This window comes from Pieris brassicae, chromosome 14 (assembly GCF_905147105.1).
Source record: "Pieris brassicae chromosome 14, ilPieBrab1.1, whole genome shotgun sequence".
Classification (NCBI taxonomy): Eukaryota; Metazoa; Arthropoda; class Insecta; order Lepidoptera; family Pieridae; genus Pieris; species Pieris brassicae.
In genome coordinates this window covers 207,412-233,533 of record NC_059678.1, presented here as the reverse complement: position 1 = coordinate 233,533, position 26,122 = coordinate 207,412, and the positions used below count along the sequence as shown (strand labels likewise).

The window sequence follows — 26,122 nt, the reverse complement described above, 5'->3', positions numbered from 1 at the left end:
AAATGCCTTAGACGCCATTATGGCGTCAAAAGAGCGCGAATTGGAAGAGTTGGAGCGGCAGGGGCGAGAAGCAGGATTGGCACCGCGCAAGTCCCTGATGCGGACCCCCCCGCCGCGCGATACATCGGTGCGTCCACGGGAAGATGGTGCGCGGAAGCGCAAGGGGACATCGCCCCTAGAATTGGAGGAGGCGACGCGGCGGCGGGTATGCCAGGTGCGTACGCCTGGCTCAGCCTCTCTACGTGCGGAGACGGGACCTACGGCAAATATGTCGCGGAGGCGAACTCGGCCGGGGAAGCGATTATGGCGGCGACATCGGCGTCGACATCGAAACTAAACAAGTTAGAGATAGCGCAGATAGGCACACAGGTGCAAAAATTAACAGGCATTATTGCCCTCCTGTCGGCGCAGCTGGGCGAAGAGCGTCTTAGGATATGCGCGCTGGAGCACGGTGCGCGCAGCGGAAGACAGGAGGAGGGCACGACTCCTAAAGAATCGGCCAATAGTTACGCGAACGCGTTAAATACGGGGCGAGGTCCTAAACCAAAGCCGTCATCGGCGGGAACGGTGCTGACCTTCTACCCAGCGGCGGAGAAGTCGGAAGAGCTAAAGACTGCAGACCAAACCAAAGCGGCGTTGAAGAAGGCGTTGGACCCCCAGACCTTAGGCGTCGGAATTGCGCAGGTGCGCAAGATAGGGAACGCGGGCGTGATTGTCCAGGCAGCTAGCAAGGGAGATGCGGACAAGATTAGGCGCGCGGTACCGGACAATTTGCGGGTGCAGGTTCCGAAACCGAGGGCCCCTCTCGTTGCGGTCGTTGCAGTTGACGGCGCTAGAGTAGACTCGGGCGCATTCCTGAGGGCGCTGCGCACGCAGAACTTTGCGGGTCAACAAGAGTGGAGAAAGGAGGAGGTCGACGTGGCCTTCAAGAAGAGCGCGCGAGGAGGAGCGTGCACCACGGTGGTGCTGCGGTTTAGCCCAGCTTGGCGAGACAAGCTGGTCTCCAAAGAGCGGGTTTATGTAGAGTGGGAGCGTCATGTCGTGCGCGATTACGCTGACGCTACCTGCTGCGGGAAGTGCCAGGGCTACGGGCACGCGGCACGCTTCTGCAGGGCAACGGTGGACACCTGCGGGAACTGTGGCGAGGATGGCCACACGCATAAAACGTGCAAAAACACCTTCCGGAGGTGCGCCTCTTGCAAAAAAGCAGGGAAGCCGTCGGAGGACCACCGAACCGCTTCGGTCCAATGCCCGGCGAGACAAGCGGCGGAAAAGCGATCCCTAGAAAGAACCAATTATGGATTATAGGTCCATAAGCGGTTCACGAGGAGACAAGACGGACATCTCGGTCGGACAAATAAACCTGCAAGGGTCGGCGATGGCCACCTAGGAGCAGCCGACTCTCGCGAGGAATCTGAACCTCAGCGTCTGTCTGGTGCAAGAACAATACCCGGCAGCTAGGCTGCCGGGCCTGTACCAGCACGATGTGGACCCAATGGCAGGAATCGTCGTGCTGAGAGACGATCTGGCAGTGCTCGTACTCCACAACTTGTGCACGTCTCTCTGTTTGGTGGCACAGCTCGGAGGAGGGGAAAACACCGTGTACGTGGTGTCGGCGTTCTTCCAGTACAGGGATGAGATAGCCCCATACCTGGAGCACTTGGAACGAGTGCTGGAAACACTTCGAGGAAAATTCGTGGTCATAGGTGTCGATACAAACACCCACTCTCAGCTGTGGTACAGTCGCGAGCACCAGTGCGAAGGAAGAGGCAGAGTGGCAGAGCAGCGTAGGACGGCTATGGAGAGTTTCGTGCTGTCGTGGGGTCTCCTGGTCCACAACGTCCAAGGCCAACCGGACACCTTTAGTTCACCGAATGGGAGCTCCAACATTGACGCGACTCTGGGAACGAGAGGAGTTCGGATCGACGGATGGACCGTGCACGCTGATCTCAGCACGAGTGACCACCGCCTGATTACGTTTGTGATCCATCTCGGATCAGCTAGTTCCTCGGGACAACTGCATCAGGCGCGTAGCAGTGAACAGGGCATGGAGCCGATAAGGTTTCGTGACCGCGGGGTGGATTGGGACCGGTTCCGCTCGGACTTAACGCTGCGCGTGGGCAGGATAAAGTTTAACGCTCCTGCTCAGGCTATTTGTTCGGCGTTTACTTCCGCTATCGTGACTTCGGCGGAGAAATGTTTGGGGGTGGTGAAGCCTAAACGGCATGGGGGCTACGAGTGGTGGTCGGGTGAACTGGACGGCCTCCGCAGGCAGCATAATAAATTACGTCGGGAGTGGCAACAGGCAAGGCGCGCGGGCGGCCAGTGCGAAGAGAGTGCGCGAAAACGCTTTCATCTTGCCCGCACTAGGTACCGGAAGGCAATGCGGAATGCCGAAACCGAGCACTATAGAAGAATTTCCGACTCTGGGAATGAAGATCCCTGGGGAATGGCGTACCGGCTCGCTAGCGGGCGCGTGCGCCCACCCTCGGGAGTAGTAAACGGTATGAAGCTATCGCAGGGATTTGCTACGAACATGGAGGAAGCGATGTCTGGAGTTCTGGCGGTCATGTACCCGGACGATGATGTGGCGGTCGATTTACCGTACCACTCAAGGGTACGCCTTGCCGCCGCTTTCGCGTCGTCGGGTAAAGACGTGGACATAGTGGACAGGTCAGCACTCGATAGGATCGTGAAGAGCCTACCTAATAAATGTCCGGGGCTAGACGGTATCACGGCGCGGATTGCCAAGGTCGTTTGGAATGTGGCCGCGTCGGAAATGATGTATATTTACAGCACGTGTGTCCGAGAAGGCGTGTTTCCAGACGTTTGGAAGATTGGAAGGCTGGTCGTTATACCGAAGGGCAATGGGAGACCACTCACGGACCCGAAAGCGTACAGGCCCGTTACGCTTCTGTCGGTACTGGGGAAGATCCTGGAGAGGCTGATCTGCGAGTGTACACCGGGCCTATACGGCCGTATATCGCCCAATCAGCACGGATTCATGCACGGGAAGTCGACGGTGACTGCTTTGAGCAGAGTATTGGACGTCGTGCGAGAGACGAACCACAAGTACGTCCAGGTCATCCTATTGGATATCTCGGGCGCGTTCGATAACGCATGGTGGCCGATGGTCCTGGTCAAGTTTAAGCAGGGCGGTTGTCCTCGCAACGTTTATAGACTGCTGTGTTCGTACTTTACCAGTAGAATGGTGGGGATGTTCGCGAATAACGTGTCCGTCTGGAATCTCCCATTGATTCGGTCGAGACCCGGTCCGCATGACAACGAGGTCGGAAGGACCATGGGAAGGTTGGTGGGTTATGTCTCCCCCGGGGGGCTGCGGACAACACAAGAGATCGGCTCGTCGTCGGTGTCGATCTTTCCACGTCAGCGTCGCATCCCGTCGTGTATTGCTCGCCTCAGTCCCTTCTCCTCGGCATCTATCTCGCTTCTCGCGCGATGCCAGGCGCGTGCGAATCTACTGAACGCGGCATAGTTCGCCTCCGAGGCCACGAGATCCGCGAAGTAAACCGGTCCCGGCTCGCTCGTCACCACGCGGTCCAGCATTTCCTCCCTCTCCCGATCGTACAGTCCGCACTCCCACAGGAAGTGATCCCTGTACTCCTCCGCAAGCCCGCACTCCCACAGGAAGTGATCCCTGTACTCCTCCGCAAGCCCGCACGGGCACGTCCCGACCTCTTTGAGTCCAAGGTCCCGCAGGCGGCCGTTGAACGCGCCGTGACCTGCCAAAAGCTGCGACGTGAAGTAGTCGGGCGCTACCCACGCCGCGCGAAGTCTACCCCTGACGCAAGGGAAGAAGCGCTGCAGGTCGCGCCCCCTCTCCTCGACCTCCCAGCGCTCCTGCCACTTGTCAACCACCTCGGAGTGGAACCTACGCTTAGGTCATTGACCTGTCCCTTGGCCGTTTCCCTTTTCGACGCCTGAATCTTGCCCGCACGGTACACTTCGAGATCCGCCGGCAGCACGCCGCCCAGGACGGCCAGCGCCGGCGTGCTTGTCGTCCGATAAGCCTTCGTCAAGAGCACCAACGCAGACCTTTGGGTTCGCAGCAGCCGACTCGCCACCACAAACGCAAGAGATCTGCCATACCACACCGCAGCCGCGTACGTAATGGTCGCGACAAATGTTCCGTAGTATAACAATCGGAGCGCCGGGTATCTGATACCCCAGTTGGAGGCAGACACTCTGGCCATCTTCCCGAAGCACCTTGCACCTCTGTTGCCGATGTCTTGCGCGTGCTCCGCAAATACTCTGCTCAAAGCAGTCACCGTCGACTTCCCGTGAATGAATCCGTGCTGATTGGGCGATATACGGCCGTATAGGCCCGGTGTACACTCGCAGATCAGCCTCTCCAGGATCTTCCCCAGTACCGACAGAAGCGTAACGGGCCTGTACCCTTTCGGGTCCGTGAGTGGTCTCGTCCGACTACCGTCGACTCTACCGCTCTACCAGTCAGACCGAGACGCCTATATCTTATCTCCCTATCCACACGAGCCAAAGAGCGAGATGTATTTTGTCCCGCTCTAACGCACCTATGCTACGTCACCGATCACGCCAGACCGGTGTTAACAAGACATATACCTCGAAGGTATGATTGAACGCTGCGAGGTAGCCCGGAAAAGGCTAAGAGGAGACACATCGTCAAAAGAACATGAATATGCGTTTAACTAGTATTTAAACATACCATCGAACCCAGAAAAGATACAAGTTTGTAAAAATGCTTTCAACAACATTCATGGCATAAAAAATCAGAGAGTAAGAAGACTTTGTATTCTTCTTAAAGAAAACAAGCTTCCATTTGACAAACGAGGCCAAAATCATTCAGGAAACTCAATTGCCGGAGAGGTATGCAAGTCCATTGAAGATCATATAAAGTCATTCCCAACTAAAGAGGCACATTACACGTCAAAAACTGTTAAGTACTTGCCATCAAATTTAAACATCGAAACAATGCATGAAATGTTTAAAACTAAATATCCTGACACAAAAGTTACCTATGACTTTTACAGAAAACTATTCAATGAACAATTTGAGCTTCGATTTGGTCGGCCCCAAGTTGATACCTGCACAACCTGTGAGGATTTGATGGTCAAAATAAAATCAAAGACCTTGAATGAAAATGCAAAAAAGAGCTACAGTGCAGAGTATATGATATACAAGTGAAGAGCAAATAAGTTTTAAAACAAGATGAAGGAAATTGCAAAGAAGATGATGTTGCTTATGCTTTCATTATATGCAAAATCTGCAATTACCGCAGATCCCAACAAGAGGTGTTTTATCTCAGACTGTGAATGTTTTCAATGTTCACAATTTGGCCACTAACAAAGGGAAGTTCTATATTTACCATGCTGGCACTGCTAAAAAATCTCCTGATGAGGTTTGTTCTTTTTTATTTGACTACATTAATGAGAATGTATCTTCCAATATTAAAAAGTTATACTTATTTTGTGATGGCTGCTCAGGTCAAAATAAGAACCATACTCTCATCAGATTTTTTTGATTCACACCTTTTGGGTCTAAGCTGACAACTGACGACACTATCTGTCATTTTCATACAAATTTTGTTTCGACTTTCTACATACACGACTGTTAAGGCATCTTGTCTAAGCACTCAGGCTACAAAATTAAACAAAATTCTACTTAATTCAAATTTCAAAACAGTGTTGCCAGATCAGATTATTTCCCCCTAGATTTAGGGGTTTCACAACTGAGTTAGGGGCAGAATAGGGGTATTTTTAGAGGACATTTCAAAAACACGCCAAATACAGTTTTCTTGATTTTGGAATTAAATTTAAGAACGAACACATCGTAAGAAAAGGATCTGTATGGTTAACCTTACTAATTGTACATTCGTTTAACCAAAAATCTTATAAAACTTGAACTCGTCAATCCATTTTCTATTAAGATACTTTGCTGAATGCCTTTCATTTCCCAACAATCCCAACATGACGCCGCATCGAGCCATGGCCCATGCCACCATCTGCTTGGTGAAGGCATCTTAGGGGATTTCTGGGAGGAAATAAAATTAATCTAGGGGTACGTCGCAGAGACCATCTGGCAACACTGTTTCAAAAGATGCTCTCGCGCGGCCTCGATGTTGCGTTAGGTTAATTGTGTGTACGTTTTAATATTAATCAAATATGTAAAAAATCCAAAAAAGCATGTGGTAAGTGGAAGAAGACTGGCTTGGTAAAAAAAATTAAAAGGTCTACTTAGGGTTATACAATGCAATTAAATGTGGGAATTGATATAACCTTAAAATATTATAATATTTTTATTCTAATAGTTTGAAATTGAATTGATACAATTTTTGGTTTTCAAATTACAATACAGTTATTTGGTAGCCTCCTCTAATTTACCTGGTTTTTAGCTAATCTTTCTTGATTTAATGTAATAAGGTTGACTGTTATCAAATTTTTGTTATTCTCTCATGTGGAAAGTCTTTTTGTTTAATTTCTTTTCTATATTTTATATAAAATTGTATAGTTTCTCGGGTGAGACATTACTTTAAATAATAGAGAAACCCATATATAAAAAAATCACTACTCACACAGTAAATATAATTGAATATCCATAATAATAAATTTTTGTGGGTGATAAAATGTTGCATAGACATCACAACTTTTAAGTTTATTTACAATTATTATTAACCCTTAAATGCATGATTTCTGACCTCTTGAAAAATATATATCTTGTAGACTTTTACATTCTAATGCAGGGAGACATCAAAATAAATAAAAAAATATATTATTTTTATACAATTTTATTAAAAAAACCTTATGTTGGAGTTGGAGATATACAACATAATACAATTTGAATCCCCACCTGTGTGGTTTATTTGGTAAAGAGATGGCTAATTATGGGTTGTATCTTGGAGGAGTATGGAGTCTATCATGTTGCGGTTGTTCCCTTTGAAAATGTTTTTCATTGTTATTGAAATTCAGAAATCTGGGAATAGTCTCAAATCTGTTGAAAGTCATTGTCTTCCTGATTGGTTCCAAACCTACAGTATTAGACCAGTAAAGTGGATGTTGGGATATTTAATGACTTTTAGTTTTGCAATGAACTTTCTTAGTTCAGTTTCAGTCAAATTCAAGGGTTTTGTCACATTTTTTTTAACTGTGTAAAGATTAGATTCTTCCACTATTTTTCAAGTATTTCACATGTTAGAAAATATGAAGAAATACTATAACGGAGTACCCGTTACAGCTCAATCCCTCAGTTCTCGTGGGTAAGTAGTGCTGCTAAGAAAGCAGTCTGGTCAGAGTTCAAGACTAACTTTCATAGTTGCTCGGCGACTGGCTTGGCTCGTGGAGGGAAATGGAATCTGTGGCACTTCTCCATCTACAGGGGTTTCATTTATCAATAGTGGGTCTTCTGCCAATAACTCAATATCATTTAAAATATTTAATAAGTTAGGCTATGTGGATAACTGTCTCCAAGAAAATAAATTTGTAGTTTTAAATACAGCAAGTGTTTTTTAAAAGAAGTTATGAAATCAAAGTGTTCTTGCAAGTATTGAATAGATTGTTTTAAAAACTGCCCAGCTTTGACGCAAAAAGAGATTTGTCATTTAAGCAATTTTGGATTCTTCATTTCAATATTACTAGGACAGTACATGCATCACTTCCCAATGCTTAAATTGCTGTTTGAACTCTTAACATTATGTTGTGTACAAAGTATAAATCAAGCCATGAGACTGGTTCGCTCTCATCAGCCTAACTTCATAAACAAAAGTTTACAGTATTAACAAGTTGCCTGTCCACACATTTTTGTTTTTTTAATTGGGTTTCTTAGACTGGATGTGGTAGATCTTTATTATTTTACAGATGTATGACAAGTGAATGGGGAATAATAAAACATCAATGTCTCACAATTTTTATTATTATTTTGGTTTCATGACCTGACATACTAGCATTATAATAGGAAAAATCTTACTTATAACTAGTGAGATTCTTAAAAAATTGTACCTAAGCATAACGGTATTCTTCATGAAATACACTCGGTCGTAAGTTTTGGAGTCTTCTTTGCATCAGTGCAAACAATCCAACTGTTGTCGACCACGAAATCTGCTTCTCAAAGTTCGTACGCTAGCAATTGCGATCGCTTACCACGCCGAGAGTGATTATTTGGCACACGCAGCCCCAGTCTCCAATATTTCCGCATTATATATTTTGCCTCTAAGGACCTTAAAAAAATATAATGTGATAGTAAGGTCCCTCCTTACCTCTAAATTGTTGTATTCCAGATGGCGGTAAAGGTTGTCTTTTTTGTATCTGAAGCAATTCAATTGTGGTCGCTAAACGTAGATTTTAGTACTTTCTTGAGTTCTTTGTATAACGACAAACAAAAAAGTTTATCGTGATTTTGACTAGGAATACTATTTTCTTGAAGTTCAATTTGAAAACTTTGTCGTGACTCAATGCTTTTTTTCTATTAAATCACTTATTTGTACTTCCGGTATTTATTTAATTACTAGTAATCTTACAGCTAACATACAAACACAAAATTATAAAACAAAACACTTAGTCAATACAGAAAGCCAAAACAGAATATCAGATCTTTGATGTCTCGAGATCTGAGACGTACTACAATTGTTTTTGGCTTTCCTGGCGTTGATTCGGCTGTACACGATTGGCGAATTCAATATCACCCGGTTGCACGTCAGCATGTTTTGCAATTCGTTTGTATTAGTGAGCGTGTCGTCGAAGTCTTGTACATTTTCTGTGACAACCTCTAAAGCACTGTATACATTGGAGCTGCGTGCTGATGTCTAAGTCCTTTGGACATGCAATGCATTTAAGCATTTTATATATAATTATATAAGAAAAAAAATGAAACAAGTAGCTAACCTCTAAATGTACTCGCTGCTCAGGATGGAGCTGACTTCAATAAAATAATGCCTTAAGAACTTATTGCAACGGAGCTACGACGTTTGTTAAAATTAATCTGAAGACATCGTATAGTATTGTAGATTTAAGTTGCGTGAAGATCTATGACTTATTTAAATAATACTTAATATATGTATTTCTAGTCACGCACTCGCTTTGACACTACATATCATTACAGATCACACATAGATAATGTTATTTATATAGTTTCATTTAGTATAGGAATATAAAGAAATAGGAAACTGTACAGTAATATATGCACCTTCAATAATATGACAGTACAAAATGTCAGTCCAATAAATGCTCTTTATAGTTGGTACGAACTATTACTAGTATTTACCAGGATTTTATGCGATATTATGTTCAAGAAACACGGTCGGAGATACAAAATATCCACGTACAAAATCTGCCAATCAATATTCTCAATTTACTTGCACATATTTTATTGTTCACAATATTTAGTCACCAACACAATAACACTTTTGAAAAGTTAATTTTTTGTATTTATTCCGTTATTCACAAAATAACTATCTTTTCCGAGAAGCTTTCATGATTTTCTCTTCGGAAATTGCAAAACTAATAGCGTCGTTTAATGTTTCCGGGTCTCGACATCTGACAATTGTAGATAATTGTGGTTTTAAACCAATCACAGAATGATGCAGATCCTGCATTGCTGCGATTCGGCCAGCAAGTTCGCTTTTTTTTTGGGACAGATTTAATTCCGTCAATAGTTTGGATAAGCATGATTCTACTCGCAAAGCGAACTCATTAATCGAATCATTATTATGATTACAATTTTGTCGGATAATAAGGCCGAATATTGTTTCTTTTCCCCGAATTGTGTATTTAAAATCCGATAATAATTGTTCCCATTACTCTAAATTCTTTAATGGCACATTCACTTTCGGCTTTACCCCCTCCAACTGACTTAAAAAATATTTTAATAGTACAGACCGTTTTGAATCACTTGCTAAATCATAGGCGTTTCCACAATTGTTAAGAAATGGGATTAGTTTTCCCTAGAGCCATCGAAAGGTTTAATAAATTTTAATAATATATTTAGGTCCGTTGTATAGTCTTATCTTTTTTGTTCGCCTTGAAACTGTCTCGGCTTGTGTAGTCATAACAATTGAAGTGTCACCTTACTTGTTATGGAATGCGGTTGATAAATGGGTATTGAGTTGTAAGCTGGTACTGTACGTTGTACAAAAGTATGTAAAAACTTACAGGTGATGTAGAAAAATATTCTTGAATTCTTGGAAAAATATAGTTCCGTCGGTGTTGGGCTCAACTGGGCTGTCGATGAAAGACAGGCCTGTGCCACTTATCACACAGTGGACGGATTGAGTTCGATATCACTTTTCACTTTCACACACAGGAGACGTTACCAGGATTTATAAAAATCCCTTTTCGCTGCCACCAATGTTAGAAGTATCCCAGTATTGGGTTTAAAAAAAAAGAAAGATGAGTTCAGGATACAATTGAACTTTTATTTGATTATAATATTTATCGAATATTAAAATAAAGCCAACAAATGTGTCCGCGACGGAGGATGATACCGAACTCACTTCATATTTTAAGTATCGGTTCACCTCTCGGTGAGAAATGCTGACTAAACAGAAGGTATGTCAGCCAGACTGCACCCTGTCTGGCTGACATACTAATACAATACATCGTTTAAGAGGAGAGCCATCTTTCTTTCGTATTCCGACGTATCCATAACAACGGTTGCGTTCCCTTTGTCAGCTCGGAGTACTACCAAAACTTCGTTCGCCTTTAGCTCCGCGAGAGCCTTTGTTTCAGCGAAAGTGAGTTTTCTTTTTGGCGGTTGGCTTGATCGCAGTATGAACGAAAGGTCTTGCCGTATGGTTTCAGCCTCATCCTTTGGTATCGTGTTTTTGAATATACATTCCTCTACGAACTAACAATTTATTCGGATTATTTCGCGGTGCCGTTGCTAAATTTAAGCCTCTATTTAATACGTTTGTTTATCCAAGTTTTGTTTTGATAGATTGATGACAGTGACGTTTTGACAAGTATCGGGTGTGTCAGTTAAAGTCGCGATGTTTGACAGGTGTCTATTGGTGTTCTGTGCTGGTTTTTCAAACGTTTTTATTTGTATGACGTTGCAGTTATTGAATTTGTTGTGAGCCCGAGTGTTTAAGATGTTTATGCCGCCTTCCGCATTTCCGCCTCCAATCTGTTTCCGACAATATCTCACGTAGTTCATCCGTTTCATTTTGGATTTGAATGTTTAGTCGTTGATACTCTGTTCTGTGTCCGGCGATAAGTTTAATTAACAATTTTCTACTTGCTGTTTCAAGAATACTGGCGCTCCCAACTATGTCTTTTCTTGGAGCCAATCGTACACAGTTGGGGATGATGTGGTCTCTGCATCTTTTAAGAAAATTTATGGATGCTAGGAGACGAGATGCCTTTGTTTTCTTGAATACCAGTCGTCTAATTTTGTTTGCATTTTCCAGTCCGTACTGTTGCACATAGTATTGTCTTTTGTTAACATAGCTTTTACACATTAAGAAAACACTTTATAAACGGATTGAAGCTATGTAGTATTATTATAAACTTATAATTATTTACAGAATTTTAAATTAATACAGATAACACAACTTTCTCTACAGCTGTGATACTTTTGACATTCAACACCTTTTGTCTTCAGTCACCGTGACCACGCACGCTGTAAAGCACGCGAAACGTCAGAAAATTTAAAATTATGTAAATAATTATAAGTTTATAATAATAATACATAGCTTCAATCCGTTTAAAAAGTGTTTTCTTAATTATTCGTATTATTTGTTTTCATGGCTTTTGCAAAGCGGTGGAATCACAAAATATCCATCGTTGTGTCCTCTTTGTGCAGAAGGAAACCACCAATTACGTAATGGTGTCTGTCAACAAGTTGTAAATTTTCTGTTAATGGTTCAAAGGCATTGTATAATAGCGACTTGGTTCCTTTTCGCGTTCCTTCTTCGGTGAACAATGACAATGGGAACTGAGTGAGCTCGTATGCTAGAAATTTTTCAGGTCTCGGAATTCTTCGTTATGCACATTCATTGAAAAAGCAACAATGGATCGATCGAATTGGTGACTCGTCGATGGTGTGCTAAATTGGTTGTTTTGTTTGCATTTAGAGCTAGATGTAGACGCGGTTATGTTGTTGTCGTGGACCCTTCTTTTGCAATCCTGCGATGTGCAGACTTGTTTTGATATGTTGGTCTATTTAATTTTTTTGTGTGCATGAATTATTTTTCTCGCAAACACGACACTATAAAACATATATGTATGTAAATGTTCCAGGAAAGGCAGTTGTGTGTTCGTGTTATCCACGAAGACACACTTTGTTTCCGGAGGCATGGTACGCACCAAATTTTACACAAATAAAAAAAATAAACTGCAGATCAATCAAACGCACGCAATTCAGCACGCACGTCAAATATGAACAAGTAACAATTTATATGCATAATAGGTGGAACGATTTGTAGTACTCTTTCATTTTATTATCGTATTGGGGAAGAAAACGCAAAGGTGAATGTAGGTGGCGGTGCATTCGTTTGACCCATAACAATAAAATTATTGCTTGTTTTTCTGAGAAAATTACTGGTAACTAGTCGTATTTTGGTTTTGTGAGAACAATGTATTCACTGTGGAATGTTTCACAGCTCAAAGATGAACTTAAGATACGAGGAGCTACTTTAAAAGGCCGAAAAGCAGATTTGGTCAAGAGGTATTTATTTCGTATTTTCCTGTTATTTTAACGGAGATTATTTCCCTATTTCAACAAAAACTTCAATAACTTCATTTGTTATGCCAAAGAAATCCTTTTTGTTGTGTACAAATAGTGCTGTTTAGCAAAAAAAAAATTATTTTGTGAACTTTCCGAATATAACCTCTAATTTAATCAATTTTGTTATAGGCTAGAGTCATTTGATCGTAATCTGAACTTTGGAATACCACAACAGCATGAAACTGATGATCCAAAAATTGATTTGCCACCATCAGAGTGTTACCATGATGTTAATAGTAGCACAGTGCTTCCTAACCTAACCAAGCAACATATTCATATGTTTTATAATGAGTTTGGAAAGAAGCCTGATGATGGTCTCTTACTGTACCAATCGAGATATTTGATAGTAATAAGAGCTGCATCTGTCAATGAACACACCTTTGTAAAAGGTATATGCAAAGCATCAATGAAACGGTTGCAGTATGAAGTAAACATAAAAGTTCATACAAGTGGCCAAATTGATGAGTGCTCATGTGAATGTGCGGCAGGCAGTGGAATCACTGCCCACTGTAAACATGTAGCCACTGTGTTATATGGTACAGCAAAGAAGGTACAGAGGAGAAGTTGCTGCGTATGCTTAACCTCCTATCAATAAGTCCAGCACAAGTTGCTGCTACACATAAACACTGTCGATAGAGAGTAGTATCTTCCTTGCATAAACAAAAATATATAAATAGGAGAACAAAGATACGAACCTGTAGCTGAACTTATGCTTTGAAAGTCTGCTTCTGTGAAATGATTTGAACACAACCTAGAATTTTTAGATGCTTTAAAATTGCGTATTTTGGTAGCCTTTTCCCAAAGTTTTTTGATTTGTATATCTTTGGGAAATGAATGGTTTCCATTGTTATTGCAAACCTACGCAACGCGGCATTATTTGATAAAAAGCCGCAAAAGGTTTTGTTTACAATTTTTTGTATGGAATTTGACAACTAATATCACTTATTATGAGTCAAAGTAAACCAGCACCGCCTGTGTCAAAACTTGGCAGTTTTCTTCAATGCCGACTTATTTTTCAAAAACAGGTACAGGTATATTAAAATAATAGAATATTTGTATCCCTTTTAGGACAATATCTGGGTTTGGCAACTTCTTTAATACTTAGTCGAATGTATAGGAATGTATAGTATAGGACTCAATCATCACAAATGTTTAAGAAGGTTACTGTTAGTTCGCCTTCTTCCGTATTTATCCTATTGATTATTGCAGCGTAACAATATTCAGTGTTTTTTTTACTAGAAATTCAACGAAGACGTAATAACCGATGTTTGTTAATTGAACTAGGTACTAACACTTGTCAGTGCAGCGTCATGTGAGTCGTTCATGTTTTCACTTTCTGAGTAAATCATCTACGTTATGTCTTGTTTTTCACTCCTAAATTGAAATGCTGGCACTCGTCTTCGGAAGTGGAACGTAAACTTTTCATTATAAGTTTAGCGGCACTTGGAGCTGATTCCAGAGTACTCCTTAATATTTCAGCCATTACTTGATGTATTTTTAGAGTGCCAAAGCTTTTTAAATTAACTGTTTCTTTTTGAAGGTCGTCTGTCAATCCTTGGATGGCTTTATCGTCGATTATGAAGAAGATAATTGCAGAACATTGAATGGCCCATATAGCAGCAGGTGAATGTGTGCAATTTTAGGAAACGGTACAATAAGAAGATAGCGGTTTGATGATTTTAATTTTTTCTTTCTCCTCTAAGGCCGGGAGTATCAGTGAGAATCGTTGATTTCCTTGAACGATTTCGATTGGATTCGACACGTGATGGTGCTTTTGTAAGCGGTCTTATTGTTTCTACGTTAATACGTTAAACTTTTCTGTAGGCTTTGTAATTTACGGTCCTGGTTCATTTGACGGTCGCTGCTTATTTGATAGTACGTGTGATAGTTTATCAATAACTTCTGTAATACTCAATTTAGTGACACTTGTTCTGGGTTGAACTATCACTCAGAACTATCTCCAGGCTGCAGTGATCCCTGGTTGCCCATCGAAGCAGTATTTGGCTCGAGACGATCAGTAACAAATGATTGTGCAAAGTTAGTCTTGAAAGACATCTTCATTGCACGGCCAAATCCCAACTTTTTTATATGAGTTGATATTGTTTTGTGTGAATGCCAGTGGAAATGCTTATTTTACAATGCCAGGGAGATCATATGTATTGTCATGTTATAGAAAGTGGTCAATAAATATTGAAAATTCTTTTTCAGTTATCCATCCGGAACTATTATTTCCTACGCCTAAAGGCCCCGGGCGACCCATTTTGGTCGAATAAATCACAATATCTGTCTCGTCTACTCCAGATTCTACTCAGTGAAAAATTGTATTGTTGAAGCACTCCTTGATATTTTTCGAAAAATGAGTTCTAGTACGGTTGAAGGATGCTGGTCTCCTTAAGCTTGGTCTCCGAATAGACAAGGATGCGTTGCCCTTCCTCAGAAGCTAATTTTTTGACATCGTCTGTTAGTAATCCAAAATAAGATATTAAAACATTTTAATAAATAATCAGCTATCATTGTTACTTTCTCAGAATTGAAAACTAGTTTTTTTTTATAACCCACTTCAACAGAAGTTTCCTTCTTTTTGTCTTTACGTATTTAAACAGTGTTACGTGACAAATATCGTATTCAGGAGCAACATCTATATTTCCTGTTTTTACCAGAACTTCTTCAGCTGTCAGTACAAATACTTCTTGAGACGTAAACTCGTTTTTTTTTTTATGTAATAGCAGGCAAACGGGCAAGAGGCTCACCTGATGTGAAGCGATACCGCCGCCCATGGACACTCACATTGCCAGAAGGCTCGCAAGTGCGTTGCCGGCCTTTCAAGAATTGGTACGCTCTTTTCTTGAAGGACCCTAAGTCGAATTGGTTCGGAAATACTTCAGTGGGCAGCTGGTTCCACATAGTGGTGGTGCGCGGCAAAAACTGCCTTAGAAAATAAAAAATGTATATGTGTACTCTTCCTTTTGTAATATCTCATTCTATAAAATAAAAAAAAACACTCGTTAAATATCACATGTTAATGCTGACCCCACTCAATTTGTCAATTTAAGCCCCAAGGTCACTTTTATATTTCATCAATTTCATAAAATAAACTAGTTAAAACAATAGGCATGATGACAGCAAGTAAATTTTATTGAAATAATTTGTATAGATACGTATATACATAAGTAGTTTATTATAAAACATTGATTCTTTTTTAATTTAAAAGCGAGATTTTTTTTTTATTGATAAAATAAAATCACTTAATACGGCAATACGCCATGTTGGCGTTCAGCCAATCAGAGCGCGATTGGCTGAACGTCACGTTAGAGTAGTTGTCAAATTGTTTATTTATAATTCAATAGATAACTACGACTCTTGCTTAATTTTACCACTAAAAACGCCGTTTTAGTTTTGTTTGCGACTTAAATTTGTTTTGTGTAAATCTATTTGATACACTCAGTCATGGAACAAGGATTTCTAAAGGCTTCCAGCGCAAATTTACCGAGGATCGACGTACTAATGCTAGGAGAGTTTCTGCGATCAAACAATGACTTTTGTTCAGCAGAATTTAGAAATGTTAAGGCTTCCCAGTAAGTACCTTCTATTAAACAGTTCATTACCTAGTTATTTAAATAATTAAAAATAAGACCATAGCTGTTGTACCTATTTCAGTTTAAGCTCCAATGTTACATTTTGAGGTTATGTTTGTACATATTTCTTTCTGTAACTAAGTAATTGCTTTGTTTATTTCAGGTCTGCCAGGGCGTCTTATGGTGATGATGCTGTATCCTATGTCCAACTCAAACGTGAAGGAAACGTATGCACAATAAAAGCAAAAATCTGCCCAAAACATAAAGTACATGGAACGTTGTATGGAGTGTCTTTGGTAGTCGACAAGCAGGAAGAAACAGTGAAGTCAGTAGAGTGTCATGACTGTGTGGCTTCTCAAGGAGGTTGCAAACATGCCATGGCATTCTTAATGTGGCTTCATCGCAGGAGTGAGGAACCATCTTGTACATCCATAGCATGCTACTGGAAAAAATCCAAGCTTTCCCGGGTTTGGAGTAACCTTAAATACATAACTGCTAAGTAGTTGTCTAAGGGCAGCCCTAGCTTACCGTTAAATACTGAAGTATTTGAAAAATTTTTAGTGGAAGAAGAAGGCTTAACAAGTGTGAACTTATGAAATACCAAAACGATTATGTTTTGGACAGACTATAAAATCTTTCAATGGACAACTTTGTGCTAAAATATAATGAAAAATCTTGTGATACATTTTTAGGAAAAGTGATATTGTCTGATGATGACATCAACAATGTCGAACAAGAAACAAGGGAGCAACATAAAAGCAGGATTTGGTACGAATTAAGGTATGGTAGAGTGACCACTTCAAGAGCTTATGAGTTCAGTAGATGTAAAACCAGTGATGGCACTCTGATGGCAGTAATAATGGGTGGATAAATTCTCGACACGCCAGCCATGAAACGTGGTAGAATATTGGAGGATGATCTAATCCAATAAAACTATCCTATGTTAGCGGGCTCACCTGATGGGATATGTGAAGATAGTATTATTGAAATTAAGTGTCCTATGAGTGAGAAAACAGTGAAAAATTATGTATATAATGGAAAACCAACCGAGAAGTTTTATGTGCAAATGCAACTTCAAATGTTACTGACAGGTCTTAAAAAAGGCTACTTCTGTGTAGCTGATTGCAACTATAGTGTTAATAAGAAAGTAGATCTAATGAACATTATGTATGATGAAAAATATGTATCAGATTTTCTTAAGGTTATAGTTCCTTTGTGGAAAGGTGTCATCTGGTCAACTGAATTAACTATTGTTTGAACAGCTTCACTTCTAAATTTATTTGTTATGTACACTTGAATGGCTTTATCTGTCGTCTTAGGTGCATCTTGAGTAATATTTTCCTGCATGGATGATGTTCCAGGTAAAGAGTGTGTATAAGTTCTGACTGTTCTGTAGCAATATGGTTGTATTGTTAGATATTTGTAATTCCTGCTCAAATTTTCCAATTAGTTCTTTTCTTTGTTTTTTCACAAAGTATTCTCTATCCATAGAATCAGAAGCTCGTTTTCTCCTATCGGGTTGACAATAAAATTTTAATGGAACACACACTTTTTCATACGAATCTGCGACACTGACCCCATCACATGGTATTCCATGTAATTTTCCATATCACTTGGTAACTGAAATAAAAATAAAATACATAGGTACTTTTATAATAGCTCATTGGGGATGTAAGAGATTCTTAACCTCTAAATAAAGTGTGTTTAACAATGTTTACATCATCTAATGCTTGTCACATTTATTTAGTATCAGCATGAAATCTGCAAACATAACGTAAATACTTACGTCAAAGTGATCTTCACAGAAAAAAAGCTGAGTAGGGGGTGTTATTCCTTTCAAATCAGGTCTTGCATGTTTAAGCCACTTATTTCGCATTGTCTTGTCGAAAGGAACGAAAATAAAGAGAAATTATAAGTCCAGCCGCAGAATTATTATTTGGCCACGTGGTCTAACTTTAAATTTAAAACGAAAGTCACGAAAAAGGCAACGGCAAAATAAATTAGCCTATAATAAACTAATTTGTCTATTTTACAATGCCAACTAAATATTTTAAAATCAACATCAAATAAATATCAACGGTTATTTTTATTTGTCCTTCTGATTTATACCTTGCCATGAAAATTACTAACTCAGCCACGGATTTTACAACTCATCAACATTTTTCGCTTTACAGCTTCAATACAAGCTCCTCAATTTGTAATCATTCGGGCTTCAATAGACAACATCATATATTATAACTTAGCTCGTAAAATAATAATTCATATTCTTTTTTCGTGAAAATAGCCTCTGTACCTACGATTTGGCGCGAGTGCGAGATATGACAGCGACTGGCCATTTGCACCAATCAGAGCGCGCCATTCGATTCATGCACAGACAGCACCTTACCTGTGTTTGTTTTGATTATTACCGTTCGTGCGTTTATGAGTTTGTATTGCAATTGTTTGATCTATAATTAAATTAAAGTTTCTCGTAAGTTTTAATTAGTTATGACGTCTCAAAACAATAACGAAGTACCTTTGTACTGTTCTGACGAAGAATCGCAAGAAGGTCAGCTGTCGAAAAGAAAGCGAGGTGAATCTAAGAGCTGGATATTTCAAATAAAATTTTCAAGTTTTAGCTCCGCTAAAGGAGCTGTGAGTGCAGAGAATACGTGGGCAATACGCTCTACACACAATACCATGGACGGGAAGAAACGGTTTTATAGATGCAACAAAGTACCACGTAAAGGGTCACAGTGTGCTGCAGAAATATATTTGCTATTTGTTACTTTATCGTACAGATTGCCAGCATGACCATGATTCTATTAAGAGCAACTACGATTATGGTATTTGCAACGAAACTAAATATGAAATCAACAAACTGTATGAGCTCCACCTAAAGCCGAAATCAATCTTGGAGTGTTTGAAAAAAAGCTCTGAACTTAAAGTACCTACAAAACGGCAGCTTTATAATTATTTAGCAGATCGCCGGCGCATCAAATATGGACCTTGCACTATTTCATTAGGAGAATTGGAAAAATGGGTAACTGAACACACTAACGTGCCAGAAAACGAGAACGAAGTTTTTGTGATAGCCTATTATATTTTGGAAAGTGATTCACCTAGTTTTCGCATCGTATTATCAACAAAGAACTTGTTAAAACAATGTATTGCCGCTGACATTTGGCAGGGGTATCCGGTATTGATAGCGGGAACCACCGATAAAAACAAAAAAAATTCATCCAATTCGCTTGACCATATCTACAAATGAATCTAAGGCAAGGAATCAAGACAATGTTTCAAGGATTAAAGAGCAATCTTTTGTCAATTTTTTCTCATACTTATGAACCGAAAATCCTTATTTGCGACGCTGCAAAAAGTATTCATAACGCGTTTCGTGAAGTGTTTGGAGCTGAAACGATAGTGAAAATGTGCTGGGCTCACGCCAAGAAGAAAATTTGCACTAAGTTGGACCAAACCACGGGAAAGAATTTTCGAAAACACATATTGGAAGATATTGATGCACTGCAATCAGCTACATCTTTTGACATCACTTGTTTTTAAAGAAATGGAAAGACCAAAAAGCATTCATCACATATTTTAAAAAAGAACGGCTAGTAAGAAACCCAAACTGGTATTTGGGCGCAGCACCAGTATCACCGGCGACGAACAACGCACTCAAGTCTTTTAACAGAGTTATAAAAGACCACAACACCCTCCGCGAGCGTATACCGTTGGCCCGTTTCTTAGTCGTGGCAGAGGAAATGGTTAATAGCTGGTCACAACAAGCAACGGAAGAAACCTTCGCGAGTCAACCTGAACTGCAGTTACTTGATTGGACAACAGGTTATCAATGGGCCAAAACTGTTACCAAAATAAGAATTGTACAATCAACACCAGCCAGCAACACATACTTAATTCCATGCAAAGACTCGTTGAAGAATAATCAAGCTGAGAAAAAATTTGAGCATTTTGACGAATATAAAAGTTTTTTTTTTATTTTGGAAAATAACCCTACCAAACAATCCAAATGCCTTGCAATCAGACTGAAATTCGTAACAGCACCATTAGAGGCAAAGGCACAACTGCTTGGAATGAAACGAAAGCGTGGAAGGCCAACTAAGGCGCGAGCCGCATTCATAATTGAATGTTTTTTTTTTCACTTTTGATTACGTTACTATACGCGTATCTCACCTTTGTTTATTATATTATATTTTAATACACAGATTATTATTAGAAAAACAAAATATTTTATTTTATATTCCCTCAATAGTTCTTAGGTAAATAGTGGCTTTAATATACAGTTTCATGATAATTTTAGGTAAACTTGAGGATCCATGAATGTAGCATAAGTTAAACTTACTGAGTTATAAAATTTGAAGCTAATAGAATAAGTTTTAAGGTGCCATATATTAATATTTTAGAAGTTTGTTACTTGATTGCATGTCACAAATTTAGATGCTAAAAAATAACCACCATGCTGCTGTTATATTTGGAGTGGCTGACTTAGTAATTTAGAAGGCAACTTAAATTTTCAGACGCAAATAATGCTATTAAAAAGAAGCTTCTTTAAATACTACCCGAAAATAAATAGCTTCTCGGGAGTTTTTATGGACGTATTAGGACACAATCGGCACACCGGCACACCATCTATAAGCTTTCGAATTCATGTTTCTATCTGCGAAATTCGAAATTAACAAGAGCGTCTCAATGTTAACAACTATTGAGTGAACCTTGTACTCTAACGTGACGTCACAAGCGACGCCATGACACTTTGAAGCGTTTTGTTACGAATTTAAAATTTATGAATTAAAAACAAATTTTTGAATAGTAAACCTTAATTTTCAGCAGAAATATTATGTTTTTCGTAATTAATATGTATTTTTGAACATTATTTAACAGTTTTTCAAAATTTGTCATCATGCCTATTAACCCTTAAATGCATAAAGTAGTAAAACTGCAACATACCATTCAAACGACCATAAAATTATTAGTATGAGTTCAATGCATGCTGTTGCAGGATTATTACTATCATGGTGATATATTTAATCGAGTGGCAACACACTTTTTTTCTTCACGACTGTCAAATTTAAATTGATTTTGACAAATCAAAGCCGATCGTAATTTTGGAGCGGATGAAAATTGTGTATTTGCTTTGCAGTGTAATTATTTGGTTTTCGAAGGTACGTTCAAACAAAATTAGTTATTTTACGTAATAATTCATCTTCTTTTCAGTACAATTTATAAGTTATAAAAAAACTTTTGGTGTGTTCGGAAATTTTGTTTATTTTGTTGTTGTAAATCTGCAACAATATGCATTTACTAGATTCCTAGATTTACTATATTCAGATGCCATACTTGAATCAAAATCAAATAGAAGAGTATTTAGCTCTAATAAATGATGGAGAGATTTCGGAAGATGATCTTGAGGACTAGGATACAGAAGGTAATGAGAATTTTTATGAAAATGGAGACGATTTGCTTCACGATCTTGAGAGTCCATTAGAAGAGGAAAATGATGACCCCGATAATGATCCATTCATGGCAGGAGACCCGCCATTGATAAATGAAGCTACAGCAAATGATCAAGTGCCACAGGTTCCATTCCCCTCAACAAGTCAAGCTAGTCGCCGAGCAACTATGAGAGGACTCGTATGGAAGGTAAAAAAAATTGTTTTGAATTCTGACCAGACAGCTTTTCATGGAGACACTACATACCCACCTGAACTGAAGGATGAGGCTACTACTGGTACTCCCTATAGTATTTTTTCACATTTTATTACATCAGAAACAGTTCAAAGGATTGTGGAAGAGTCTAATTTGTATTCCGTTCAAAAAAATGTGACTAAACCATTAAATTTATCTGAAACTGAGCTAAGAAAGTTTATGGCGATACTGATATACATGTCTGTTATAAAATATCCCAATGTACGGCTATACTGGTCAAATACTGTAGGTTTTCAACCAATCAAGGACATAATGACTGTCAACCGATTTGAGACTATTCGTAGATTTCTACATTTCAACAATAACGAGAAACATTTACCCAAGGAACACCCACAACATGATAGGCTCCATAAGATAAGGCCTATAATTAGCCATCTAAATGAGAAATTTGCTTTAGTTCCTATGGAACAAAAACTCTCAATTGATGAACAGATGTGTGCCACAAAAGTGGCACACTTCATGAAGCAGTATTTACCTAATAAGCCCCATAAGTGGGGGTTTAAATTATATGTGATGTGCAGCGTGAAAGGTTATGCTCATAAATTTGAAATATATACTGGCCAAGAGAATGAACGGCTTCCAGATGAACCAGATTTTGGGCCAGTGGGAAATGTTGTAGTCCGGCTTGCTAGAGGTGTCCCAAGGCATATAAATCATATAATTTATTTTGATAATTTTTACACCTCTGTACCTTTAGTTACCTATCTTGCCAAACAAGGAATCTATAGCCTAGGTACTGTGCAATCTAACAGGCTAGTGAACTGCCGGACAAAAAAACAATGATGAAGAAATCTGTTCCTCGTGGAACTTATGAAGAGCAGATGACTGAATTTGACGGTATTGATTTGACAGCAGTTACTTGGAAGGACAATAAAGTTGTAACTTTTCTATCTTCATATGTTGGAGCTGAACCTGTGGGCTAAGTAGAAAGATTTGACAAGGCAAATAAGACTAGAATTAAAATTTCATGCCCACATATAATAAAGGAATATAATGCCCATATGGGCGGAGTGGACCTAATGGATAGCTTTATTGGGAGGTACCGAATTGCAATGAGAAGCCGAAAGTGGTATCTTCGTATCTTTTACCACTTATTGGACATGACGGTAATAAATTCTTGGCTTGTGTATAAAAATTTAAAAACAACTGAAGCCAATTCATCAGTTCTAAACCTATGTAACTATAGACTGGAACTTGCTGAGGTATTAGCCAAAGTAAATAACTCATTTGAACTCTGCAACAAAAGAGGAAGGCCAAGTACCAGCAACAGTGTTGAAATGGAAATACAAGCAAAAAAAAGGAGAGGACCAGCTCAACATATTCCTCCTAAGGACATAAGGACTGATAATGTTGGTCACTGGCCTGGTAATTGTGTTCGCAGCAGATGCAAAATGCCTGGATGCAAGGGATACACGCAAAACAGGTGTGAGAAGTGTGGAGTAGCTCTTTGTCTTACCACAACCAAAAATTGTTTTAAAAATTTTCATATGTAGTTATTGTCTAGTGAGTGCATAGTGTTGTAGTTCTGCAATAAATGGTTTTTAATAAAAAATTGCTTTGAAAATAAAAAAAAATATTTTTTTTTATTATTTTTCCCTAAATCAGCATATTCATGGCTCCAAAATATATTTTTTCTCGGTTTAAATATAAAATCATGCATAAAATCATGCATCGAAGGGTTAAAGGAACAAATAAAACACGAAAAATCAACGGTAAGAAAACAAGAGCTGATGTTTGAACAGCGAATCCACAAATTAAGAGCAAAGGCGTTTATTCAAAAACTTCGAGAAGAAAGAGATCAGCTTTGATTGCCAGAAAAATTTACCACTGCCCCGAGTCCCAGACCAGACCACATATAATTCGAGACAACTTTATTTGTACAACTTCACGGCAGTAATTGGATCGTCTAATGCTAAACTTACAAAAGAAAATGTGCAATCGTATGTTTGGACTGAAGATGTCGCTGCGAAATCTGCAAATGAAATTTGCAGTGCACTGCGTCACTGTCTTAATTCTTTAGACACGGCTGGAATAAGCACCATTCGCTTAATGGCTGACGGATGCGGTGGCCAGAATAAAAATACGTTTCTGATAAGCATGGCGAGTAAAGTGTCAGAGGCGCCGCAGACGTTAAAAACAATAGAAATTATATTTCCAGTAACAGGCCACTCCTTCATGCCAGCTGACCGAGTTTTTGGCTTGACAGAAGTAAAAAAAAGGGAAGTCGACCCCAAAGAATATATAGATATAATAGGAGAACATGCAACCATTCATAAATTAGGAACAGAAGTGCCTGTGTATGATTTCCGTTCCGCCGTAGGAAAAACAGTGAAGACCGCAGGCAAATGGCATTTTCAAATAAGTAAAATTAAAAGAGTAATTTTGAGGAGAGGAAAACAACAAGAAATATTTTGGCGAGAGGAGAAATTTCATACCAGTCTGACACAGGAGTGGCCAAATCCGTGCTAAGTCCCGGAAAAAGTTTCAGTGAAATGATCCCAGAAATACTTCTGTTAGGTGTAGCCGTCAACGAGTTGAAACTGCGAGATGTAAAAAATTTACTGACTAAACATTATGGCCCAGAGTTACAGAGGGACTGCTTTGGAAGAGTTGCAGTTTTATAAAAATGTTCTTGCAGTTGATCATTGTTATCTGCGCACTCAAGAGAATGACGAATGTTTTGAACATGAAATTGAAGAAGTTTTAAATTTTGTTTTGTATAATTTACATGTTGAAGACTGTTCGTCGCCTCAGTGCTTGTTAGGCCAACAGACCAATTTTGACGAAAATGACCTTTGAATGTAGTTTGCTTAAGAACCAAATTCTACACAGTTTAGATGAAGAACGACTCATGTAACTATACAAATAAATGAGCAATACACAGATTTAAAAATACAATATCCACTTTGAACATTACTCTGCGTGCTTGCATGGCTTACCACCAACAAGTGACCAACATCCAGTATCGAAATTCGCAGCGCGTGCTTGTTTGCCGTATATCCGAAAATGAACCAATTACAGGCACGCTCGCTCGTGACGTCACCTCTCGATGTTCCGCCATATTGTTTAGTTACAACTTTTTTCGACCCGAGCCGGTAACGTCAGAGCTGCCTTTTTTAGTTTTTCTTAAGTGAAAGAAAATAAGATACAAATTGTCAGAATCTTCGAGGATTATGTCCTGGACCAAATGTAAGGAACAATACAACCGCAGTACTGCACACAAGGAAATGTAAGTTGCGTGTCGTGTTTGTTATATGGCTGTGGCTCAGAATCATACTTTAAGTTATGCATGACATACTTGGTTCAGGGTCAATATTGAAATCTCGAATAAAATGTCAGCTGCTTCATATTTTTGATTAGGTTTAAATATTTTTTTAGATTTTCTGGTTAATCCCATGCTGAAAGTTGCCCCAATATTTTAACAGATTATTTATTTGTATTGATTGATATAATAAAAAAATTACATTTTTTTATGAAGACAAGGTTGCACTTGACTGAATAATAAGTGATTTCAATTTGTTATACCTTACAATATTAATTTTAAGCTTGTTATGGAGATTATTCACTCAATTCAAAAAAGCTTAAAATTAATATTGTATAAAAAAATAAATATAAAGTAATAGTAACTATAAAAAAAACTATAGTGATAAATATGACTACACTAAATAATACGTAAATAAAAACCTAAACTATACCTAATTCCTATATTAAAATTTATTTTCCAGGGTTAACAGAGTGAAGAAAAAGTTATTCGGAAACTTGACAACTGCAGTGGAAAATTACATCGTTTGTCATGGAACTTCAGAACTTGAACTGGAAAGTTCAGTCATAGTAATTGATAATAATGCTGATAGTACTACTGACGCTACTGATGTCGTGGAAGCTGTGGAACAAAAAATCTAAGAAAGAGAAGAAGGTGCCCTGGAAAGTGGCAGAGAATTGCGAGGAAAAATAAGAGGCTGGTGAAGAATATGTAAATATTAAAGGAAAAAAATGTCCAGCAAAACGGGTCCAAGCTGGATGTGACCAAAAGTGCCCATACAACTGCTCAGCCAATTTTTCAGAACAAGAAAGAGAGGACTTGAAAACGGCGTTTTATTCATTAAACGATGCTTCGAAAAATAAAT

General features: G+C 39.3%; 1 protein-coding gene across 1 annotated transcript; it reads left to right on the top strand.

Moving 5' to 3' along the window:
- Window positions 1–15,971: 15,971 nt before the first annotated feature.
- LOC123718088 lies at window positions 15,972–17,831 on the top strand. Its single transcript, XM_045674473.1, is given in 3 exon segments — window positions 15,972–16,289; window positions 16,453–16,853; window positions 16,856–17,831. Coding segments are annotated over 3 exon segments (894 nt in total). The 5' UTR covers window positions 15,972–16,161; the 3' UTR covers window positions 17,221–17,831.
- The last annotated feature ends 8,291 nt before the right edge of the window (window positions 17,832–26,122 follow it).